Source organism: Cydia fagiglandana, chromosome 5, assembly GCF_963556715.1.
Source record: "Cydia fagiglandana chromosome 5, ilCydFagi1.1, whole genome shotgun sequence".
NCBI lineage: Eukaryota > Metazoa > Arthropoda > Insecta > Lepidoptera > Tortricidae > Cydia > Cydia fagiglandana.
In genome coordinates, this window is record NC_085936.1 from 20039649 (window position 1) to 20066513 (window position 26865).

General features: G+C 36.6%; 3 protein-coding genes across 4 annotated transcripts in view; 1 reads left to right on the forward strand and 2 right to left on the reverse strand.

Annotated features, from left to right (window-relative positions):
• Positions 1-26865, reverse strand: part of LOC134664632 (aminopeptidase N) — a 199720-nt gene that overhangs the window by 38417 nt on the left and 134438 nt on the right. The gene's annotated exons all lie outside the window — the stretch shown is intronic.
• Positions 518-8213, forward strand: LOC134664691 (uncharacterized). Its single transcript, XM_063521436.1, has 2 exons — positions 518-1829; positions 8137-8213. The coding sequence occupies exons 1-2, from the start codon at positions 737-739 to the stop codon at positions 8211-8213; spliced, it is 1170 nt and encodes a 389-aa protein (XP_063377506.1). The 5' UTR covers positions 518-736.
• Positions 9130-11984, reverse strand: LOC134664692 (WAP four-disulfide core domain protein 2-like). Its single transcript, XM_063521437.1, has 3 exons — positions 11840-11984; positions 10796-10993; positions 9130-9292 (listed from the first exon to the last, which is right to left on the reverse strand). Exons 1-3 carry the CDS (start codon positions 11982-11984, stop codon positions 9147-9149), a joined length of 489 nt encoding a protein of 162 aa, XP_063377507.1. The 3' UTR covers positions 9130-9146.

Here is a 26865-nt window from a genome sequence, read left to right on the forward strand (position 1 = left end):
AAAATTTTAGTCCTTAATCAGCATCCACTTGTTTAATTGCTCCTCCAACTTCCCGCACCACATGGCGATCCTGCCACGTGAGGTGTCGGGTTCGCGCGCCGCCGCGGTTGCGAAATTGCATTAATCGGACAATAGCCGACACACTCATACATCATTCGAGTTTTTTTTAATAAAATCGAACAATGTGTAATTCAAGAGTCGAAAAAGAAGATATTTTCATCAACCAAAACGCTGCGGGGAAATCTGCCAACGACGCTCATCTGCACGAGATGAAAAATCATTTATCGTCGATCAGCATTGTTATGATAGTGATTTGTGCACTATTGGCCATCGGAGTACTCTACGCTTGCTATAAGATATACAAGAAGTGCCACGACAAATGGTCAAGAGATTTGATCGTGCAATACAACCTTCGCCGCTCTTTCAATCGAGATCTTCGCGAGACACACACTCACTGCCATCAATGTGGACCTGCTCGAGGTGTTTGTTATTCAGCAAACAAGATGAACGAGTGACCCAGTATCCAGCATCAGGACATTACGGCGATTCCAGAGTGAAAGTGAAGTGCGCGTATTCGGTAATGTGAAGTGAAATTAGTGTAAAAATCGGCATGAACGGTAATTAGAGCGTACCTACGCGTAAGTTTTCTTTATTTCTCAGCAAGGATTGTCTGCATACTTCATTTTCATGATCGTAAGATTTTTTTTTAATGTTAAGATAAATATGTTAATTTGATATGATAAGTAAATTGCAAGAGTTACTTGGTGATTTAAAAACCATTAAAGAATATTTAGTTAAGCTTAGTTATGATAGAAGGACGCCTGAAGTCCTTAATGCAAAGTTAGAAGAGGCATTTTTAATATATTCTAACTATCTAAAAATTTGTGAACAAGTCCAGGTAGATATCGATAAGAAAAAACTGACTGGTCAAAGCTTATTGGATATTCAGAGTTTTTATGAACATATTAGGAGTTTGTATAAGCAAATAGAGGATTTTTGTCACAAAACCTATACAAGTTCAAATCCACCGTCTAATAAAAATTTCAAAATGGGCGAGTTTAACTTGAAAATAGCGCTTTCATTAATACCGTCCATGACGGACGATGAAGTTGCAATTAATCAATTAATAGACTCTATAGAATACTACGACTCTACCTTAAAAAGTGACGCGAAACAACAGTTCATAAACTTTGTCTTGAAAAATAGACTTACACAAGTAGCTAAATTAAAGTTAAGTTCGTCATACACTTCTGTCCAAAATTTAGTGACAGATATGAAAAAACTATTGTTGCCTAAAAAATCAGCCACAGCTATTCAAAATAAATTGCAGACCTTGAGACAAGGAGAGTCTTCGATTGATGACTTTGGTCAAAAATTGTCGAAAATGTTTGTAGATCTCACGATCGCGCAATCAGACGGTGACTCAAATGCATTTGAAGTATTAAAAGGTCTTAATGAAAAACAAGCGATTAAAAGATTCGCGGACGGATTGCGCAATCGTCGAGTAAGTACAATTATTGCAGCTCGTGATTACGACTCTTTAAAAGACGCCATACAGGGTGCCAAGGACGAAGAGACGACTTCAAGCAATACGTCAAGTGATGTATTTTCTTTTAACCATCGTAAAACAACTTATTTCAGTAGAGGGTACGTTCGAGGGCGTGGCTCTTATAGGGGGCAACCACACTACTCTTCAGGCGCAAGGACGCTACACAACCCAGGACATTCGGCAACAGGAGCATCATACAACTACAGGAGCAGAGGAGCTGGCAGAGGAGGCTACCAGTTCCAGAGCAATCACCGAGGCAGAAACTACCAAGGAAACCGAGGTAAGTCTAACACTTTTCATGGAAACAATGGATATCGCAACAACCGTATTTTTACGGCTGAAACTGAAACTGATAAAAATGTGAGCCCAAATCAGTTTTTTCGTGGATAATGAATCTATATTTGCAAGTAATGATACATGTTTAGTTTATTTCAATGTGCAAAACAAAAGACAATTATGGTTATGTGACACCGGTGCCTCGATCTGTGCTTTGAAGTTGGCGATCGCTTTGAAATTAGATATTCCGATTTATAAAGACAAGTTAATTATTAACGGAATAGGTGGAACAAAACAAGCAATCGGATATGCTTACATTGAATTAACGGAACGTGACCATGTATTTCAACATAAGTTTTATATTTTTGACGACTTCTTTTCAACCACGTGGGACGGAATAATAGGTAAAGATTTTCTTTTAAAATACCGCGCTTTGATAGATTTACGAAATATGGAATTGACCTTAGAATCAAGTAAGAATGAGACAGTTTGTATACCTTTTGAAAATGATAGAACTCATTTAACTCTTCCACCAAGAACCGAATCATTACATTTCGTGACTACAAACTTAGAAGAAGATTGCGTAGTGTTTTCATCAGAATTGCAAGACGGTATATTTTTGGCTAGTTCAATAGTTAGACCTTCCAATGGAAAATTACCTATAAAAATATTAAATACGACCGAAAAAGAGATTAAACTAAGTGATTTAAAGCTAGTAATACATAAAGCGAGTGATTATGATATTTGTTGTTTTGATAAATGCGACTCAAAAAGTGTAGATCGTGTAAAGGATTTATTTACTCATTTAAAATTAGAAAACCTTAACAAAGAAGAACAGATTTCTGTAGAAAACTTATGTGCCAAATATTCCGATATTTTTTATTTACCCGGTGACAAGTTAACAACGACAAATATTTACAATCACTCAATAACATTAAAAGAGAACACTAGTCCTATTTATACGAAACCGTATAGGTTACCACACGCTCAGAAAGACTTAATAAACACTGAGTTAGAAAGTATGCTAAAACAAGGCATAATAGAGAAATGTTCAAGTGAGTGGTCTAGCCCACTTCTAATAGTTCCCAAAAAATTAGATAAAAGTGGTGAGAAAAAATGGCGTATTGTTATAGACTACCGAAAATTAAATAACTGCATTCAAGATGATAAGTTTCCACTTCCCAATATTACCGAAATTATTGATTCTTTATCAGGTTGCGTATATTTTACACATTTAGACTTGGCAAATGGATATTATCAATGCAATTTAGACCAAAACAGTCGAAATTATACAGCCTTTGCCTCAGGCCAGTGGCGCATGACTCGCATGCCCCAAGGTCTCAAGTCATCTCCAAATTCTTTTTCTAGAATGATGAATTTAGCAATGTCTGGTTTAACATATGACAAGTGTCTAATTTATTTGGACGATTTAATCGTTTTCGGAAAGAATCTAGATAACCACAATTCTAATTTAATGGATGTTTTTAAAAGATTACGGAAAGTCAACCTTAAGTTAAATCCAAGTAAGTGTGAGTTCTTAAAAAAAGAAATATTGTATTTAGGACACGTAGTGTCATCTAACGGTGTGTTACCCGATCCAGAAAAAATAAGTGCAATTAAAAACTATCCAACACCGACTAGTTCAGACCAAGTAAAAAGATTCGTTGCATTCGCTAATTATTATCGAAAATTTATTCGAAATTTCGCAAAAATTGCTTTGCCATTAAACCACTTATCACGTAAAAATGTAACATTTAATTGGGATAATAACTGTCAAAAATCTTTTGAAAAACTTAAAGAAGCTATGACATCGACACCTGTATTGCAATACCCAGATTTATCAGAAAATAACACATTTATTGTGCAAACTGATGCGTCAGCATACGCACTTGGAGCTACCTTAAGTAATTTTGATAATAGGCCAGTAGCATTTGCCAGTAGAACATTAAATAAAGCCGAAAAGCACTACCCGACCGTAGATAAAGAACTACTTGGCATAGTATGGAGCATAAAACATTTTAGACCTTATTTATATGGGCGTAAGTTCATAATCAGAACGGATCATAAACCATTAGTTTATTTATTTAGCATGCGCGATCCCTCAAGTCGATTACTCAAGTTCAGGCTAGCGCTAGAGGAGTATGATTTCAAAGTGGAGTATGTGAAGGGATCGGATAACGCACCGGCCGATGCATTGTCACGTATTTGTATAAATAGCGATGAATTAAAGGAAATGAATGAAAGTATTAATGTAATGACAAGATCACAGTTTAGGAAGGCTTCTGCTACTTCTAGGCAGACTATTGATTCTACAGATGATCGGCCTGATCAACCGAAAATCGTGGAAACACATAGTAAACCTCAGAAGTCGGTAGAATTACAATTTTTGACACGACAAGAATTAATTAAGAAACGGAATCATATACAAGTGTGCGTGGAAAATAAAATATTTCTCTATGATTCATTAAAGAAAATATTGTTTATTAAATATCTAGATTCTTCATCGCAATTATCGCCAGGCGAATTTGTGAAAGAGTTAGATAATTTTTGTAGGAAAATAAACGTTAACGTGATATATATAAAGAAAAATAAAAATAACTACATATTTATAGAGAAATTATTGCATGAATTTAAAAAGTCAGACTGCAGTTCGAACTTAAGACTATGTATTTTAAAAGATTTAATAAGAGTAGACGACAAAGATCAAAGAAAGGTAATATTGAATGATTTCCATCTTTTACCCACCAGTGGCCACGCGGGTATGAGACGGATGTACAATAACGTTAAAAAATATTATTTTTGGCCCAATATGGAGGAAGATATACGGAAATTTGTAAGGAGTTGTGATAAATGCCAAAAACATAAGTACTCAATTCCAATAAAAGAACCCATGGTTATTACCACAACCGCCACGTACGCGTTCGAAAAAGTTTTCTTAGATTTAATAGGCCCAGTCGAACTCGATGAGAATAATTATACTTATATACTGACCGTACAGTGCGAATTAACTAAATATGTCGAAGCGTATCCATTGGTTTCAAAGAAGAGTGAGGAAGTCGCTCGAGTATTTGTCAACAATTTCTTACTTAGATATGGCATTCCGAAACGGATAGCGACCGACAAGGGTACAGAGTTCCTGTCAGCTACTTTCAAAGAGGTAAGTAAACTTCTAAATATAGACCAATTGAACTCTACAGCCTACCACCATCAAAGCATAGGTGCGTTGGAAAATACACACAAGCACTTGGCTGCTTTTTTACGTATACAATCAGAAAAGCATCCACAAACATGGAGTACATGGCTGCCTTTCTGGAGTTTTTCTTTTAACACTTCAGTTCACACTGAAACTAAATACACGCCATTTGAACTTGTATACGGTAGGAAATGCTCACTTCCTAGCAATTTAATGGGTAATATTGTAGAACCTTTGTACAATCACGAAAGCTACCCTAAAGAGTTAAAATATAGACTCCAGGTATCTCAAAAAGAGGCTAGAGATAACTTGATAAAATCAAAAATGAAAAGAAAAGAAAAATACGATTGTAATAAGAAACCTATTATGTATAAGCCCAATGATTTAATTTTAATAAAAAATGAAGTAGGCAGTAAGTTAGATAGTATATACTTGGGCCCATATAAAGTATTGAAAGATCTTTCACCTAATGTGGAGATAGAAATAATTTTTAAGAAAAAAAAACCGACTTCCATGGGAGCCGGTGAAAGATTATTGTAGTTGGTACACTACGTAGAAAAGGAGGTAAAACCACCCACTTTTCTACTAGCATTTCGCTTCTGTAATGGCTCCTCTACAGGATGGGCCAACGCCAGCCACTCCAAGGGACGCAGCCATGCGGTAGAATGAGATAGCAATATCACTTGCTCCCTCTAACGCATAAACGCGTCCCTTGGAGTGGTCGGCGTTGGCCCATCGTGTAGAGGAGCCATAAGGGTCGTAGTTCTAGCCTAACCTAACCCACTTCTCAGATAGCAGTTCGGTTCTGTGAGGATCGCAGTTCAAACCTAAGCTAACCCACTTAATGGCGCATGCGGTGCGGGATACGGGGGTTTAAGCGGGAAGGGCTAGTAAGATTGGCATCATCATACTTTATTTAGTGATTTATTTAGTTAAGGTATCATAGTGGTTTTCCGGGTCAAGGTCCGGGTCCGAGTCCGGGTCCGAGTCCGGGTCCGAGTCCGGGTCCGAGTCCGGGTCTGAGTCCGGGTCCGAACCGGATCCGGGTATGAGCCCGAGTCCGGGTCCCAGTCCAAGTCAAAACCGAAATTCGTAATCACCAAACGTGTACCATGCGTCGTTGAAGAGTTCTGTTCTGGTCATCATCAGCAGTTCCACTTCATCAAATGCGACAGTTTTTAATGTAAATGCTTGTTTTTATGATGAAAATACAAAAAAATCTATACGTATGCCATTAATATTTGAGGAGTTCCCTCGATTCCTTATGGATCCCATCATCAGAACTCGAGCTTGACAAAAATGTGGCTTAAAAACTTAACTTGTTTAACAAACATAACGAAAAGGAAAAATCGACAAACGTGAACTATGCGTCGTTGAAGAGTTCTGTTCTGATCATCATCAGCTGTTCCACTTCATCAAATGCAACAGTTTTTAATGAAAATGCTTGATTTTCTGATGTAAATGCAAAAATCTCTATACGCATGCCTTTAAGATTTGAGGAGTTCCCTTGATTCCTCATGGATCCCATCATCAGAACTCGAGCTTGACAAAAATGTGGCTTAAAAACTTAACTTGCTTAACAAACGTAACGAAGAGGACAAATCGCCAACCGTGAACTATGCGTCGTTGAAGAGTTCCGTTCTGATCATCATCAGCAGTTCCACTTCATCAAATGTCACTTTTTTGGATGTATATGCTTGATTTGTTGATAAAAACCCAAAAATCACTATATGTATGCCTTTAAGATTTGAGGAGTTCCCTCGATTCCTCATGGATCCCATCATCAGAACTGGGTTTTGATAAAAACGGGACCAATCTGTATGCATATACATTCAATCAAAAAAAGAATTTTCAAAATCGGTTTAGTAATGACGGAGATATGGAGTAACAAACATAAAAAAAATAAAAAAAATAAAAAAAAAACATACAACCGAATTGATAACCTCCTTCTTTGAGATTTGGAAGTCGGTTAATTAATGGTAAGCCATTGTTAGTTCATAAAAATAGAACTAAGTTTTATTTTACACCAATGTAAAAAAAAAAAAAACTTATGTAATTTTTTTTTCTCTTTTCCGTGGGAGATGTAAGGAGTTAGTTCATAAGTAAGTAATAATGCAACCTTGCTGATTTGTAGCTATAAATTACGTGTTTATTGAATAAAATTTTAGTCCTTAATCAGCATCCACTTGTTTAATTGCTCCTCCAACTTCCCGCACCACAGTGGTGAAAAAGGGGTTAAAATTTTGTATGGATATCAAATTTTTATTCGAACGCGGGACTTGAATCTTTGTATATGGGGATAAAAATGATTTCAGCGTTTTGTAAAATTCATCCCCTAACAGGGTTAAAAGGGGTTGAAAGTTTTCATCCATTACAAATGCTTTGAAACTTATTAGAAAAGCGTAATAGCTGATTACAAAAAAAGTTATTGCAACGCTTTTGGAAATTATACCCCTAAGGGGGTTAAAAGGGGGATGAAAGTTCGTCTTCGGGTGCAAATTTGATTTTAAGCTAGGGACTTGAAACTTTGCAAAAAGGTATTAAATTAAATTACAAGAGAAGTCATTTCAGCGTTTTTGAAGATTCATCGTAACGTGGTGCAAAAGGAGTTGAAAGTTTGTATGAATATCAAACATTTTTTTTTCAAGCTTTCAAGCTAGGAACTTCAAACTTAGTAATAGGGCATTAATATTATATTAAAAGTTTGTATTATAAAGTTTGCATCGATGAAAATTGTAGGTACTCAAGATGTAAAATGTTCAAGATAAGAGTCCACGCGGACGAAGTCGCGGGCAACAGCTAGTTGTAAGATGAACATCACAATATTTGTTTTCTGATTTCTATTTTATAATAACAACACAATTTGACTATTCAAACACAGAATATCTTCTCTCGAAGCGGTATCAACAAATCAATTATATGATAATCGTCCATGTCAGACGTTTCGCGCAGCCAAACATATTATTTAATTGAAATTGTACGGTCAGCCAAGAAAGTGGTTGGTGTTTTCAACTCTATCATCTGATTGATAGAGTCGAAAAGTGGTAGACCACTTTCTTGGCTGACTGTACTAATTTACAGGCTTGCTATAAGTAGTACCTACATATTTCTTGAACAGATGGTAGTAGGGAGTTTGAATTCACGATCTTCGCTTTGGCTCTGAGGTCTACTGCATGGGAGCTGTCCTCCCCCTAACCCCCATAATGGCTCCCCCATTTTGAAATAATTTCAAACGCTAATCAATGAAAAAAATCATGTACCTACCAATTTTTAAACAAGCAGATACGTCTACGATACGAGCGATATTCCAAGTATTTTTCCCAACGAGTTGAAAACGGGTATCCCCTTGTTTTGCCTACAAACTTTTCGTCGAATAGGTATTAAGGGAAGTAGTGTCATTAAAGGTGCAAATTTTGGTATCGGATGAATTCACTTAGCACAGATGTCATATACGTAAAGCTAAGTTATTTGAGCCCGGTAGACATTCGCTACATACTACATACATCTGTGCCAAGTGAATTCAACCGATACCAAAATTTGCACGTCCCATACATTGGGTGATACTACTTCCCTCACTATATCGTTCTATCGACAACTTTTAGTAAATTCATGTGGCATTGTTTCGCTCAGGTTGTCGGTGAAGAGATCTTTCGACTAAACGTTTATTGGTAATTCAAGGGTAAACCTTGAAATGGAACCTTTGGTTTCGGTTAAATAAATGATTATCTTCTTCCTCGCGTTGTCCCGGCATTTTGCCACGGCTCATGGGAGACTGAGGTCCGCTTGACAACTAATCCCAAGAATTGACGTAGGCACTAGTTTTTGCGAAAGCGACTGCCATCTGACCTTCTAACCCGGTGGGGAAACTAGCCCTTGGGATTAGTCCGGTTTCTTCACGATGTTTTCCTTTTCTTCTTCTTCTTCTATATAAGGCTCCAAAGCCTATGTATCACTGCGACCATTCTTGATCTATTGTGATCGCCACCTACTACAACTCCCGATCCAACCCTGCAACTTCAAACAGCTGCAGGATCCTTTTGGTCTCGAGAGACTTTAACTCCTCCGGCCGTATTATGTTTTCCTTTACCGAAATAAATAAATGATTATGGAATTCAATTTAATTGTAATTTATTCAGGTGCAGGTTTCTGGCAGGTGAAGGCGCCGCAGCGGTTGGCGCAGCATTTGAGCGAGCGCGGACAGTCGGAGTCACCCGTACACATGTGACTGCAGACCCACACCCCGCCTGGGTTCTCTGGGCACCGGCCTGGTTTCACTGGAACATGGAAACAAGAATTAGGTATAGTTCGTAGGTTTCTAATAGAGCCCGAGCTAATCCTATTGTCTATTGTTAAGTAAAACCGCTCGCTTCGCTTATACAAAGCTACGAACTATATTTGACTGTCGACGAGATTTTTATGACGTCAATCTATCTTTTTATGAGGTCATTAAAAATCAAAGGACCTATCTGGGATACAAAAACTCGAAATTTAGCATCAAATTGGTACATTTCTACAACGCGTTCGAAACTTCCTTCTTCTCATCTTAATGTATTCCCAGTTGCATCCTAAAACAGCCCGGAGTTGATGCGCGTTCCACAGAGTTAGTTGTCTCTTAGCTATGTCTTCAAAGATTATCTTTGTTACCTTGTCTACACACATTCGTAGTACCTCCACAATCAGTCGGGCAGCAGAGCTTAATGGTGTTGACATTCGGTTTGGCTGTGCTGCAGAGACATCACAAATAACAGGGATGGTTGTTTCTTACCTACATCTTCAAAGTATCTCTAATGTCACCGTGTCTACAGAACCACCAGTCAGGGAGACAGCATAGTTGAGAAGCATTAACTATATCGTCGGATGTTTCTTACCTACGTCTTCAAAGGTTCTCTTTATCACCGCGTCTACACACATAGAACCACCACAATCAGTGGGACAGCAGAGCTGAATGATGTTAACACACGGTTTGGCTGTGCTGCAGAGATATCACAAATAACAGGGATGGTTGTCTCTTACCTACGTCTTCAAACATTCTCTTTGTCACCGCGTCCACACACATAGAACCTCTTAAGTCTGACGACAACGGACCTGAGTGACGCTAACGAAAAATTTGACAGTGATGCAGTAATGTCACACAACTGTCGGTTACCTTACCTACGTCTTCAAGTTCAAAGTTCGACAGTCAATCGGACAGCAGTTTAATGGTGTTTATACACTTCGGCTGTGCTGCGGAGATATCACAATTCACAACTAACAGGGTTGGTTGTCTCTTACCTACGTCTTCAAAGTGTCTCTAATGTCACTGTGTCTACAGAACCACCAGTCAGAGAGACAGCAGAGTTGAGAAGCATTGACTATATCGTCGGATGTTTCTTACCGACGTCTTCAAAGATTCTCTTTGTCACCGCGTCCACACACATAGAACCTCTTAAGTCCATCGGACAACAGACCTGAGTGACGTTAACGAAAAACTTGACAGTGATGCAGTAATATCACACAACAGTCGGTTACCTTACCTACGTCTTCAAGTTCAAAATTCAACAGTCAATCGGGCAGCAGTTTAATGGTGTATAATATCACTTCGGCTGTGCTGCGGAGATATCACAATTCACAACTAACAGGGTTGGTTGTCTCTTTCCTACGCCTGCTGCCTGCTGGGGGTTTTCCTGCGTTTTCTCTTTCGTAGGAAAGCGGTCACTGTGTCTACAGAACCACCAGTCAGGGAGACAGCAGAGTTGAGAAGCATTGACTATATCGTCGGATGCTCGGATGTTTCTTACCTACGTCTTCAAATATTCTCTTTGTCACGGCGTCTACACACATAGAACCACCACAGTCAGTAGGACAGCAGAGCTGAGTGGAATTGACGCAGGGCTTGGCTGTGCTGCAGAGGCCATCGCAAATGTCCACTGATAGAGTTGGTGGGCATGAGCCTCCCCTGATGGGGTCTAAGGCCGCAAACGTCAGTAGAGTTGACCCTGAAATTGAGGAATAAACTTGAGTAAAATGTATAATATCTATTTAGAAGCCTGTAGTCAGAACTGTCAGAAGGAACACAGAAATATAAAATACCTTGCGATAGATACTTATTAATACAGTATTAATGGTACTTATGGGATTTTATTGGTGCCAGTTCGTAGGGCTGTTTACTATAAGTAAATATTTTAAGTAATATTTTAGGTATAATTATCTCGTAATTAAAACATACACTTTGTAACAAACTTGTCTATGATTAATACGCAATAACGAGAAAATTAATAGCACCGCTGTTTCTGATACAGAAAAAAAACATTTCGTCATATTTTGTCGGGATCAAAAAGTCCGTCACTCTTTTATATTATATCTGAGAAGGCACCTAATTTACTTATGTTTCGTACGATAATAATTATTATAGGTACTCGTATCAAATCACTGTTTCCGTCCTATTGTTCAACTGTTTCACAATTTTATCAGTAGCACTGTACCACTAATAATTAATTTGATAGCCAGACATCGTAAATTACATTATTACAATTACAAGACATTATACATTTTATAGTATTTTTGGTGCAGCGAAATGGTGTTAATAGAATTGGTATAGATAATTCCAATTGAAATGGTAAATTAAGGTTAATATTAACGTAATTAACGCTAATTAACCATTAGGGTTAAAATTGTTCATACCAATTCCGTTAACAACTGTCCGCTGCACCGAAAATGCTATAAAATGTTGTCTGTTGATAAGACGCACTACATCACTTTATAACTAAAACACTTCTCAACCCAAAACTAAACACTGCTTTTTAGAAAATTAATTGGTCAATTAATTGTGCTGTCAGACTCACCGAGTACAAGGTAAGCGAACATTTCTGACAGACAGTGGCAGCGTGACAGTGACAGCGGCGCACGCGTCAGCTGTTTTATAATTCTCGGCGCGATCATTCGCCGCGGCGAACTAGAGGACACATTGTCGCGTCGAATGAGCGACATAGGGAATTCGATTTCATCCAACTTCTGATTTTAAAAGGACTGAATTCGGTTTAATGTCTTTGTTATTTATTACGCAACGATTCCAGTAATTATAATTACTTTTGACTGCTGTAGCAAATGCGCAACAAAGGGAATTACATTTTAACCGGAGTCAAACTTTACTTAATGAGTCTCTTAATTCGCTTGAATGTTTTTTATTACAATTTTTAGATTTCCTATTCATTGCGCACTAATTAATACAATTAAATTATACTTATGGCGTTATTCATAAACGCGTTACTGCCCTGAATTAGCTATGAATCGTTTGTCTTTATACAATATATATTTTTTAGTCTCCTGAGTGCCTGAGTCCTTTATAAAGGACTAGAGTTGTGCCGTTTTCGAGACTCGAGAACGTTCTCCGTTTACTATGGCGAATATTCTCGAGCCAGAACGTTTTCCATACAAAACAGATAACGTTATCGATAAATAAATAAATAAAATATAAATGTATACTCGTACATACAAATCATACATATAAATGTACACTCGTAGTTGTGCCGTTGACAAGTTTTTGAAGTTTTGGACAAGTCCAAAATTTATTAATGAAATTTGTATATTTTGGTATTAGTAAAAAATCATGGCTAAAGTTGCCTAATATTTAGAACAGTGTGTCCAAGATTGGATGTCACAGCGATAACTCCAGCCCCGGCGGACTCCCGATAATTACTGGGACACTGGCTAACTTGTTTATCTCGTTATGACGTTTTCCTTATTTTTACGCCAAGGGATTTATTTTATTTCGAAGAAACCAGACTATCCATATTTGACTTGGATGTACTCGATTTTTCCTGTAAATTCATGGTCAGACGACCGCAATGTTGGGGTACAGTCGAGTTCATAAATATGTATACATTTGTTCACCTTAATCCATTGCAATAAGGAGAAAAAATGTATACATATTAATGAAATCGACTGAATCGTTGTCACCTACATGAGGACATGTTCTTAAAATAGACTTTTATGTGCTTTAATATGACATAATGTAACTCTTGACCTTAAAGTATAGGTATATGTATATAGGTGTTTGGGAGAAGAGTTGTGATGATTGATGACACACCCACACACAGCGACGGAATACCTAAAAATAATATAGACGAAGCTCTCAGTACTTTTTGACAGTTTGACAGTTATCCCATTTCCATAAATATACCTACCTCTCCTGCAGCTTTGAATATTATCGTATACAACATTTCCCGCTATAAAAAATGTGTTTTATTTATTTTGTTTTTAGTATTTGTTGTTATAGCGTCAACAGAAATACATTTTCTGTAAAAAATTCAACTGTCTAGCTATCGAGGTTCATGAGTTACCGCCTGGTGACAGACAGACGGACGGATAGACGGACAGTCTTAGTAATAGGGTCCCGTTTTTACCCTTTGTGTACGGAACCCTAAAAACGCACAAGAGTAGTAAATTATACCAAATTGTGCCAATAAGTCACGTCACGGCTCAAGCATTTGTTAAAAAAAATACTAAATTGGCATTTCCGTCATCGTCATGTACTTTTCCCGAATATTATCGCCTAAGGCTTGAGTGCTTAACACAAAATAGGCCAGTTAAGCCAATGTTAAACTCATTAGCCGCCAGTGAAAAAATTTAATTAAGAACGAGCGACGGTAAATTTCAGTGAGAAAACTTGAACATTTTTTTACTGGTTGGTAGAGAATTTCTACAGATTTTCTTCGTAGGAAGCCTAATCTTTTAAAACCTATACTAAATTTGACATGAACTATTTTAAAACTGCGTGACTTCCATAGAAAACTCCCACCTACATATCAAGTATTCTTATAGACACACATAGTGATAAATAAGGAGCTGGTTAAACACGACAAAAGTACCGAATTTTGTTTGTGTGAGCGCGAGCACCGTTGCCGCTTTGGTTTTAATATATTAAATGTATATATTAAAGACAAAGATGCATATATGTGTAACATATGTAGATATTTACAATAATTACATTTTCTGTAAAAAACGCCAGCACTGGCTTAAGAGTTAATTAAAGATTCAAGGACAAAGGGGGTAAATGTTGTATGAAATTAAGGCGCAAGAAAGTTCAACGTAAAACTATGTATGTACATGTTTTTTCTCAAACATGCAATGAAATATTGATGTTATGTTCCTTATAATAGGCTGCGAAGTATGACGTTTCAGGTGCGGCTAGGACAAAAGGTCGTTAATGGAATTTCATACACATCTTGCAGGCCTAGGCCGGCAAAGTCCTCTTTTTTAATTTTCATTTCACAGATATTTGTGACACAGCATGGTGGCATTCATCCATTAAAAAAAACTAGAGGCAGTATTTGCTTTATGGTTCGTAATGACACTCTGCCACTACGCCTATAAAAAAAAAACAAAAAACAATGTTTGCTATAATTTGCAGTTTTATTTGTATAAAATCAACATGAAATTAATAAATAATACATTCTATAATTTTAAATTATAAATTTAACTACACAAATAAAAACATTTAAAATATTTCATCTAAACGTTAGCGGTAAAAAGGTCTACTCAAACACGCGTAGTTATATTTTTTAAATTGTTATGGAGGTAAAGTTGAAAAATATTCATTCTGTTTTATTGGATTTATGGTGCGTTGTTGATTTTTAGTGTTCCGTACAAAACATTGTTCACGGAACACTTATGGGATCACTTCGGTCTTGTAAATCAGTTAAATGCGTTTTTCTCAGAGACCGTTTGACGTAGATACCTAAAATTTGGAACAGTTATAGCAATTACCACCACTCATATTGTAAATAAGTCAAAACTGATTATTTCTTATTTAAGGGGGAAATTTGGGGGGTTGAGAGGGGTAGGCTGAATTTTTTTTCATTTGTAAGAATCGTGTGTGGTACCATTAGAAAGCTTGCAAAAAATTGAGTCGATGGACTGATTTTGACTTCATTTTAGAATGCAATAGTTTCGTTAAAAAATGCATTTAAAGTTGCAAGTTTTCATACAAAAAATTTCACCTCTGTCCTGGCGATTTTCGGGAAAACTATAGCTAACAGGCAGCTGACCAGTCAATACCCAACTTAAAGAAGCACGGAGACGGCGGGAAAATTATCAGCTTAACTTTATCTTTATTAGTTTTTCAACTGCAGCCTGATCTTTGGTTGCTTAGGGCTAGCTAACTGATGCTTACACTGGTCATTTCATTTTGGCAGTAGTTTTAGCGAGAAGGTCCTTAGTAAAAACTTTGGGATTGAAATTTATGACTTATGTCTTTGATACAAAGTTGAATTCTGCTTGCTTATTTTTGTGGGATATTTAATTTTATCTGAATAGCCTACTATAAGTATGAGAGAGATCTACAAAATACAACCTTATTATATTGTGAATAAGTTTAAATTTCGAACGGGCTTTCCAACCAATGGACTAGGTATCTCAAAAATCTGAAAAATTCAAATTAAGAATTCCGTTCTTCACTGTCGTTGTGTTTTTGTTTTCACAATAGGACACATAGAGTTAGTAAGGCGTATAGAGATAATAATGTCATTTAATATTTATAGTTAGACTGTAAAAAGTCTGCAGTAATTTCTTGGACGTACGTACGGACGGACGGACGTAGAAGTACTTCCATTATAAAAACTTTAAGTTAGACCAAGAAAAGTCTGCAGCGATTCGATTTTGATAGCCTACGTAGTGCAAGTGTTATTTATACGTCATAATTTCATAGAAGTATGATGTTTAAAATAACGCTTGCACTGCGAGTGCTATCAAAATCGCTGCAGGCTTTTCTTGGTCTAACTCTAATTATATGACGCCAAGCGCGCACAACGATTTTAATTTTTGCGACACGATTTTAGAATCGCGCTGTAATTTATCGCAGAAAATTCAGTGCGCGCACTGCGATGAAAAAGTCGACGATTTGTTCATTCTCGACATGGATGTCGTACCAGTCGCTTGTCGTGAAACAATATGCAATCGCTGTATGACTGAGTATTTATACCACAAAGGTGATCTCCTTCTCTTCCTCCTCCTCCTCATCTTGTAACTCCATTGGAGAAGCAGGTTCCGATATGTTGACGCTTGGAGAGCGAAATGCCGACTGAGGTCCCGGCTGCGATTTTATTATCGCAGTGCGCGCGGGGCCATACAGCTTCGTATGCTGCAATTCACTTTGCGACAATCGCGTCGCGCGCTGTCGCGGAAAAATGTAAGAAATCACAATTTTAAAATCGCTGCGATTTTTTTATCGCATATGCGCGCACCGCCATATAAACCCATACGTTACATTTCTGCGACTAAATTATCGCGCGACAAAAAATCGTGGTGCGCGCTTGGCTTAAACTCGGACTGTTTTTAGTATCAATTGAATGTAGTTTAGCGAAAAGGATTCATCCATAAACTACGTCATTTAAATTAATGGCTTTTGTTTTTGTATTTTATTTAACAGATTAATCGTGGATTAAGTATATGTTTTTCCCTAAACTACGTCCAATTGTTGATAGAATCGGACCAAGCTAACTCTGTAAGGAATTTGCAATGACAAAGTGTGACTGTGTCATCATTAATGTCATATTTCTATCAAAATATGACGTTTATCTCACTCTTACACTTTGTCAGCTTAGACCAGCAGTCGGCAACCTGCGGCCCGCGGGCCGCATGCGGCTCGTGAACCTGTCACTTGCGGCCCCCTTGGCTATTTTGTGTAAGTGACAAACGACAATGTCTCATAAAGTCATAAATATTAACAAAGTACGGCCCGCATCACCTCCGTTAACTACTATGTGGCCCTTGGCTGCTAAAAGGTTGCCGACCGCTGGCTTAGACGGACTCTTCATTTTTTAGCAGTTCTAAACTTCTAAATAATATTAAAGTCTATATATATATATGGCATGGAACTAGAAACAAAATCAAATAAAAAAAAATAATGAGTTCTAAATTCAAATTGAAGGACTATACATTTAAAATATTACTCAAAATTATTATAATACATCAAGCAATCAAATATCAAATATCAAATATCAAATATCAACATTTATTCAGCAAATAGGCCACAAGGGCACTTTTACACGTCAACATTGAATTTACATAAAAGCAAAAATAATAACATCAACAATTTTATAAATTAAAACTAACAATTCAATCTAACGTATTACAATTACTAAGAGATGTATATGGTCTCTTAATGTCGAATTACATACAAAATACAGATAAAAAAACACACACAAAAAATCTATAATATTTAGAGGTGTAAATGTCTCTAGGTGTCAGAACTATAAGATTATATAGTTTATCAAGTTATCCTTAGAGATGTATAGGGTCTCCAAGAGTCAATATCCTGTATAATTAATACATTCATTAAAAGAAAAGAAACATACGAGAACAGAATGAGGCGTCTCACTGTAATTAATTAATAAAAGTTACTAAGTATAATAGCTCGTGTTAGCTTAACAGACCAGTCTCCACAAACAGCACCCGTTCACGAGTATGACGCGTATCTCAGCCATCAGCAATCGCAAGATGTCAGTGGTTAAACGCAGAACTGACAGCCTGGACGCTTCGGGCCTTCGGCCCTACGCGGAGCTCGGCCTTCGGCCTTCGCATTTAGACACTTGTACCTAATATTGTGTTGTGTTAAAGCACTGACATCCTGGACGCTTCGGGCCTTCGGCCCTACGCGGTGCTCGGCCTTCAGCCTTCGCATTTAGACACTTGTACTATTGTTCTGTGCTAAAGCACTGACATCCTGGACGCTTCGGGCCTTCGGGCTACGCGGAGCTCGGCCTTCGGCCTTCGCACTTACTCGTAGTCACTTATCTTATACTATTGTTCTGTGTTTAAGTACTAACATCCTGGACGCTTCGGGCCTTCGGCCGTACGCAGAGCTCGGCCTTCGGCTTTCGCATTTAGACACTTGTACTATTGTTCTGTGTTAAAGCACACATCCTGGACGCTTCGGGCTTTCGGGCTACGCGGAGCTCGGCCTTCGGCCTTCGCATTAGCTGTCTACACCACGTTTCACGTCAACCATAGCGGCTGTGTCCCTGATAAACGCTACCGTGAACGTAATTTACTTTCTATGCATCTCGCTCGTACTGACATATTAGTGCGAAAGAGATCTATAGGAAGTAAATTACGTTCACGATATCGTTTATGTCAATGCCAAACTGATGGTAGCCGTAATACGGAACACTAAATGCCTCGAGCTATCTCGGGCTTGGCCAAATTATTTGACTTTAATATGAGTTCCGACGAAATAATGAAATTAATATTAATTGTAATCGTAGGTGTTGGAATTGGCAGCGTAAGCAGAATTGATTTTAAATAACTTGCTGCCTCTGCCGCCAAGTCAAAGACGAAGTATGTATATGGTTGCTTATGGCAATTTTATTATTTGAGAAACTAAGAAAAATGGCTTACAGTTTATTAGAAACAGTTTTGTGGCATATTTTAAATGAATGTAACTACAAATTCGTCAACACTGTGGAAATTATACTTATTTACTCCATGCATAAAGCAACGATGTATGTGAAACATGATATCAACATGAAAGACTATGTTAAACTTATGTGACGAAAACGACAGTCAGACGGATACAAGGCGAAATAATTGGCCAAGCACGAAGTCAAGACTACGGTGTTCAGAGCACCGTACGACACATCCCTAGGTGGTTTTAAGTTTGGATACTAATACTAATTTATCCCATAAGTACATTTTATTGACTAGGAAATAAGAAGGTAATGTCTGGGAGCACTGGGACCTTGGAATTTGGACTTTTATTTAAGTCCTCTGGGCTAGTATAGGTAATGTAGAAGTTACAAAGCTTCTACCTTAGATATATTTTTTAGAGATTAAAGATTTTATTTACCACCTTGTCGGGTTGATTGTATATCCATACCAAATTACAGCTTTCTAACACTAACAATCAACCTCATCTTGGAGGTGAAAAGAGGAAAAATCGTAAGTCCCATTTCGGCCAACCGAAATCAAGAACGTTTATATAATATAGGCCTAATACCGTTTATCTAAAACGTTTGGTGAAGGCACATTTCTAGTAGAAACAAATTATTATGAATTTCTCTGTAATTTGTACAAACCATTTCGTAAACTGACATTCCGCTAAACTGTTGTTTTTACATCTTACTAGCATCCATAACATATTGAAGTATGATATTCTTCCACTTGTCTGAACATTTTCATTATTATTGATTCTTTTTTTGTGAGAATGGCTTTTTCTGCCACGGCACTTTGCCAATTATTGATTTTTTCAAACACCAAAATAGTTGACAATTTAATATACGTCAGAGTTGACAGGCAACTTCGAGCATGGAAAACTAAATCCGTCAAAAATACTGGGTATATACAACCTCATAATCTTTGATATAGTCGCAATTGTTGTATTTTAAACTTGTAGACTGGGCAGGCACGACTCTAAAAGGAATAATATTACAATTAAGTCTGTGATTCGGCATTTCTCGGTTTTTGACGTTAGGCTTGTTTCTGACTCAAAATATAATTAACGTAAAGTATTAATCAATTTGCTCATGTTTCATATAAGTCACAGAAATAAGTACCTAATAATAAATGTCTAAGTTTTAGTACAAGTAGGGTAACTGCGTCAGGTTGCCGTCCAGTACCTGTTTCCGTCCACTTGGCGGAGTTGCTACAAAGAATTGCGTATAATTTGAATATAAATAAACCTAACTTACCGGACAATTTTGGACTGATTGTACATCAGTTTTTAAAAGCAAAAATATTTTAGTAGAACTGGAATTCATGAGTACCAAATCTTAACTGACATTTTTGTCACTCAAACAAGTTTGATCAAGATCGGCTTACTTTATATTTCGTCAACTTTACCTTTGTTTCCAAAAACTGTGAATTGTGAATTTTAATTTTTTTTTCGTCACAGAACAGTATCTAGTTGCTGCTCTCACCGATCGGTTCAAAAATATACATACTTTATACAATTAATACATAAATGTAATGGTACTTAATGAAAAGGAATAGGTACTGTTTCGACGAATCAGATACTCTCAGTAAAATCTATAGGTAGATGACGCCATAGCTGTTAATAAATATTGAATGACTTTATTATCTCTATTTGCTTTACTAACTCTATGTGCTCTAATGTGAAAAAAAAACACAACGACAGTGAAGAACGGAATTCTTAATTTAAATTTGAACTGATAAACTCCAATAATAAATATGATTCTTACTGAGCACACTGCGATAGTCCATTGGTTGGAAAGCCCGTTCGAAATTTAAACTTATTTGCTTTATAATAAGGTTGCATTTTGCAGATCTTTAACTCTCTCATACTTATAGTAGGCTATTCAGAAAAAAAATGAAATATCTCACAAAAGTAAGTAAGTAGAATTAAACTTTGTATCAAAGACATAAGTCATAAATTTCAATGTCAAGTTTTGAGTAAGGATCTTTCTAACTAAAACTACTTCTTAATATGAATGACCAGTGTAAGCATCAGTTAGCTAGCCCTAAGCAACCAAAGATCAGGCTGCAGTTTAAAAACTAATAAAGTTAGAGTTAACCTGATAATTTTCCCGCCGTCTCCATACTCGTTTTAGTTGGATATTGACTGGTCAGCTGCCTGTTAGCTATAGTTTTCCCGAAAATCGCCAGGACAGAGGTGAAAATTTTTGTATGAAAACTTGCAACTTTAAATGCATTTTTTATCGAAACTATTGCATTCTAAAATGAAGTCAAAATCAGTCCATCGACTCAATTTTTTGCAAGCTTTCTAATGGTACCTCACACGATTCTTACAATTGAAAATAAAATTTCCCCCTAAAATCAGAAATAAGCAGTTTCGACTTATTCACAGTGTTAGTGATGGTACTTGCCATAACTATTCCAAATTTCAGGTACCTACATCAAACGGTCTTTGAGAAAAACGCATTTAACCGATTTGCAAGACCGAAGTGATCCCATAAGAGCACCGTGAACAAAGTTTTGTACGGTGCTCTAAAAATCAAAGATACATGAAAATATACGGGTAGTAAAAATACACGACTCGTGTAAAACATACGCATGATAATGATATAGGTACGTGTTGGTTATATTTTGGGTGTAGTTTACTTTTAGTTTTTTCTATAAATAAAACTTGGGTTTCGTGGATTTTTTATTTTATTTATTTCATTGCATGTTTGAGAAAAGCACTATACATACCTCGGCGGGAAATGGGGTTCTATATGTCTTCGGCCGGCAACCCCTTTCGTCCCGGCCTCTGTAGTAATGTACTATCCCACCAAAAACATAAATGTAAAAAAGGAGAGCCAAGTTCAATACAAAAATTATGCTTGGCTGTGGGGCTCGCCGCAAAAATAATGGAGATCTAAATGAGTGCCACTGCCAAGTTCTATGCAAAATCCAAATATGTATTTATAGGAACAAAATAACATTATAAACAAGTATTAAATTCTATTTCTTTGCTTTATTGTATACCTATAACAATTGCTGTTATTTAAAAAAATGTGAGATCTTAAAGTAGGTTAGATTTGACTTGGCCAGTTTTCATTACATCAATCATTTTATATATATTGTAATTCTGATAAAACCTGGCCAAGCCAAATCTAACCTACTTTAAGATCTCACATTTTTTTAAATAACAGCAATTGTTATAGGTATACAATAAAGCAAAGAAATAGAGTTTAATACTTGTTTATAATGTTATTTTGTTCCTATAAATACATATTTGGATTTTGCATAGAACTTGGCAGTGGCACTCATTTAGATCTCCATTATTTTTGCGGCGAGCCCCACAGCCAGGCATAATTTTTGTATTGAACTTGGCTCTCCTTTTTTACATTTATGTTTTTGGTGGGATATCAATACTTTTTGTAAAGAAAACTAGGCAGGTATTGAGATTTAATGTTTTTTCTTGTGTTTCCGCTGTATGGTTTTTACTTCTGTTCTTTGTATAATTATGTGGTGGCGCGCGCCGCCGACGACACACCGTTGGCCGGTTGTTTAGAGCGTATTACAAGTTTTTTGTATGGGGACACCACTTATTTTTGACTAAACTTTATTTTAATATAGCAAATATAATAATACATATATTGGGGTAGTTTCAAATATCTGCTTGTAACGGTTCCAACGCTACAATAAAAAAATATTTTTTTGTATGGGGGCCCCCCCTATTTTTTAACTTTTTTTTATTTTTAGATTTTTTCCTACACTTACACACAATAACCGAGCTGGATTCCAAATTTCATCCTTCTAGGTCATCTGGAAGTAGGTTAGGTTTAGGTACTTATATGTCAGTCCCAATAAAAAATGGTTTTTTTGTATGGGGACCCCCCCTATTTTTAAACTTTATTTTATTTTTAGATTTTTTCCTACGGTTACACACAATAACCGAGCTGGATTCCAAATTTCATCCTTCTAGGTCATCTGGAAGTAGGTTAGGTTTAGGTACTTATATGTCAGTCCCAATAAAAAGTGGTTTTTTTGTATGGGGACCCCCCCTATTTTTTAACTTTATTTTATTTTTAGATTTTGCATAATAAAAAAAAAAAAAGATTTTTTCCTACGGTTACACATAATAACCAAGCTGGATTCCAAATTTCATCCTTCTAGGTCATCTGGAAGTAGGTTAGGTTTAGGTACTATAAGTCATAAGTCAGTCTTAAAATTTACGACTTTTTGACCTTCATACCTTTATAACCGTTTGAGCTAGCTTCATGAAATTTGGGCTTCTAGATATCCTTATGGATATAATTAAACACACGTAGTTTTATGTGTTTACGTCAAAGATGTTTTGAGTTATAGAAGGGTCAAAAGTGGCACCAAGTGGTTCGTGTAATATTACACTCGGCGCTGGCTAGCCAGTTCCTTTGCTTGAACTTGGCTTGACACGCTGCCGCGTGTCTAGATTTTTTCTTCGAGAGAAAGAATTAGACAACTAAAAACTAAGTAAGTATTGCACGGTAAAGTAAGTATTGTCTTAAAAATATTGATGTTTTTATTATATTTTTTGCCACATTGTCTCAAAATTTCTTAAGAAAGAAAAATAGGTAAGGATATGTCGTACATTTATTAGTTGGTATACGCTTTTCCCTCCTAGCTCCATTTGAATTCCTCACTGTATATGCCTCATTTTTTTCAGAACAATTTCGAGGCAGTATTTTCGGTATCATTTCTTTTATAGCCCTCTTGATACCAACGCCAGCCACATTCTGGCAGCAACAATGACGTACATATTTACTTTGCGACAATATTTTTTATTACGTCGGTTTAAATGGAAGGATCTCGGAAGCGCCAACGATCTCGTGAAATGTTTCTCTCGGCGAGGATTGAAACTTTTCTACTTATTGTCGAGAAATTCAGAGAATTCATACTCGTACTCAACGCTGTTTCCATTTTATTTTAAACGCGGAGACAATTCGGTCCAATTCGAACTTTAAGATACTTCAATTAAAAGATCTAGGTACGAAATGGGTTACATATGCCAGTGTAACACAGAAATGTCACTTTTGACACTGACACATCTAATAATATCCATATCGTTTTTAGATCTATTAGTTGACGTAAGTATCTTAAAAATCGGGGAGAATGTTTGAAGGAATTCCACATGTTTGAATAAGTTGCTTAGTTACCAATACCAATTACCAATCATTTATTTACATATTTGACATTATATATGTACATTCCATGATGAACTACTGTTACCTAGTTTGCGATTGTAACAGCGCCATCTTTGGTGAAATTAAGACATTAAACTAAATCGGCTCGAACACCACATGTGATTTTTTTTGATAATATGGTAACATAGTGGCATTCGATAGGCTGGTACTCTGTCTGAGTGAGCGCCTCGCTTCGGCGGTGGGAAACCACTAGACCAAATAAATTATCTAGATATGCAATACTGGAATGGAAACCTATTTCAACTCGTATTTTAAATTTTGCATGCATTCGATGAAAGTTTAAATGATATTTCGATTTCCCACAGCAAATATAGCTTTTTAGGTTAAAATGAAACTAAAGTTCTTTACATATCTTATAAGGTATAATTTTAGTTTAAATTTCATTTTTACAGTATCATTTCCTACCAAAATATCAGAAGCATTTGATATGTAAAAAAATATTAAAATTCATTGCACACAATCAATGGAGCGGTGAAAATCGAGTTAGGGCTGACGTGCCAATTACTGGTACGTCCCGTTAAATTGGTACATGTACCGAGTTACCGGCACCTGTGCGCACCGGCTCCGTGCTTTTTACGTCCAATTATTTTTCTTTTTTTTTTAAGTCCTGTCATTAGTTTTTTAAGCGGTGGTGGCCGATTGGTCCGTCGGACTTATAATCCTGAGGCTCGTATGACGAGTGATCGGTGATTACGTGATGATTTCTATAGAAAACTGAAGTCGGACACCTCGGCCCGGACCCGGACCGTTCTAGCGTGAGTCATCTTTTATTGCGCTTACAGTGGGTACTATAATATTTGTTTATTCTTGCCTAAACGGACCCTGGGTTCCATAAGCAGGCCTTAGAGAAATTAGAAAGTTTTTATTTGGCTAAGCTTTTTAATTAAATTAAACGTTGTCTTTTTTACCTATTTTGGCACGAAATAATAAATATGGTTACATCTCGTTTGCCAATAAAATTAGTTGTATCTCATGCCAACTTTACCAAGTTTCGAATTATGGTTTGGCTACTGGTGGTTGTAGTTCGAAAAGGTACCTATCTATAGGTACTTACCTACCTATATATAGGTAGCGTTTTTTCTTTAAGTTTGGCTAGCCAGAATAAGTATATACTTAGTTCAGTTTGAATGTCGACATTAAAGAAGTAAAATTGTCCGTTTCTCAATACTCAGTTTAATACCGACCCCAATTAAATGGAATAAAAGGCGATATTAACATATTAATTATTAAAAAAAAACAATTTGGATGAATGAACACAGTCGATTTTTTCATCGCCAGTATATCAGTGACTTCCAAATGCGGATAATATTCAGTACACAACATCAATTTGAACGAAATAAGCTGCCTGGAGCAGCCAAGCCAACAGGCGGAGTGAAATATTGACGCAATTAATCTTGTTTTTACAAAGACCATATTTTATTTTCGCCCCAGTGTTTAAAGATCAGCTGTGACCTTATTGAAGACGTGGTGTTGTCACATTTATCAAATTTTGGTACAGCAACTATAGTTTTTTAGAATTAGAAATAAGTTAAACAATCTTGATGTGTCTTTTTATTGAAAAACAAGTTTATAAAATGAGTCACGGCAAATATGTAACATTTATGAATCTAAAACGATAATTTATATTCTTCTGCTTTCTTAAGTTAGTTACTGATTTTTTATAAAGCGTTTTTCAATTAAAAGACGTGTCAAGATCGCTTGTCTTCTTTCTAATGCTAAAAAAAAACGAACTATATATTTGGAAATGTTCCTGGCAGATACATACCTAACCTAAGTAAATATTGTTTCAACCAACATTTTTTTACTTTTGAAAATTAATTAAATCTAATAATTAATTAATTTCAAAGTTATCCCTATGGCTTACCTACCCGTGTAAAACAAACTCTCATTTAGTATAAAAATTCCAATAAAACCCAGAGGTTTCCGGTGTATTGAACAAAAACAAAGCAACTGAAAAATCAATTAAATCCATCACTGATCGCGATCTCGATTTCAATACAAACAAAAATAAACGCAGCGGCGCAAATAAACAAATGAATGAGTGAATAAAACAAGATTTTTATTCCATTCGCTTCCATAACACAGGCGGGTTGAAACTTTATTTATTTTTAATTTATTTAGGCAACAAACAGTCTTATCCATAATATGCTGATTCTATTTGATTTTTTTGACCATGTTGCGGATTTTTAGTGGTAGTACCTACCACTAAGTACTGAAATAAGGCAGTAGCCTCAAGCCCGCAGATCTGCGAAATCGACTCCACACTCGCGTTCGCGGCTTCTCGCCGCGATTCACGCACGAGTGTGGAGAGGGCTTCAGAGCTTTGCCGTGCAGGGCTATAACCGCGAAAATCGAAGTTCGCAAATTGCGGGGATTTTTCTCTGTCGCCTTCGTTGGAGTAAAAGAGAAAGATCCCCGCAATATGCGAATTTCGGTTTTCGCGGTAGCCGCTCAGGTTTGCGATGACACTAGCTGTCGAAAAACACCCCTATTTCCCTGTGACTGCGGTGGTCATATAAATAAATACTGTAGTCACAGTAATAAATGGACTAGTGAATATGTGAGTAACTTTGGCTCGGTAGTCGTTAAGAATATGTGACCAGAGTGCCAATTAGGTACGGTCTTGAGTTGCGAGTAATCGAGACGCCAGAGATTCGCGCCAAAACAATGTTTTATTGAATTTTCTTTACGGCTGTTTTAATTTTCTGTAGTCTTTACGGCCGGCTTTCGCACAAGTTTTGAGTCAGACGAACCTGGTCGCCGCCATACAATCGGAGTTAGGTACGCTCTCATTTTACAACGACATTCTGAAATAATATGAAAATCTAATTTCAGAATGTCATTTTAAAATGAGAGCGTAATTTCGATTGTATGGAGGGCTGGAGGCGGCTAGGTACGTGTGACTCTTAAGATGAAAGGGACGACCGCCCCGAAACTGCCTTTCCATACAAACGTAGTCCCCATTTTCCACTTTGGATATTAACATTATTATATCGATTTTTTCATTCTTATAAGAGTTAGGAGCATTCAAAAACTTGTATAAAACCTGTTTACGCTTCTAACTTTTATAATAATTTAAAAAATACCGACGAACCGTAAGGTCGGGCATAGCTATGACTAAACTACATAAAATTCTGTAAAAATATATTCCATAATGTCAATATCCCGTGAGGAAAATGAGAACGACAGTACAGTACGGTACTAGGTACATCTAACGACTCTAACGC

Coding starts and splice junctions, on each gene's coding strand:
- LOC134664691 (XM_063521436.1), top strand. CDS start 737: ATGATAAGTAAATTGCAAGAGTTACTTGGTGATTTAAAAACCATTAAA. Junction 1,830..8,136: donor AAACTACCAAGGAAACCGAG/GTAAGTCTAACA, acceptor TTTCTTGAACAG/ATGGTAGTAGGGAGTTTGAA.
- LOC134664692 (XM_063521437.1), bottom strand. CDS start 11,984: ATGTCGCTCATTCGACGCGACAATGTGTCCTCTAGTTCGCCGCGGCGA. Junction 10,994..11,839: donor GTTCGCTTACCTTGTACTCG/GTGAGTCTGACA, acceptor CCTCAATTTCAG/GGTCAACTCTACTGACGTTT. Junction 9,293..10,795: donor GAGAATATTTGAAGACGTAG/GTAAGAAACATC, acceptor TCCATGTTCCAG/TGAAACCAGGCCGGTGCCCA.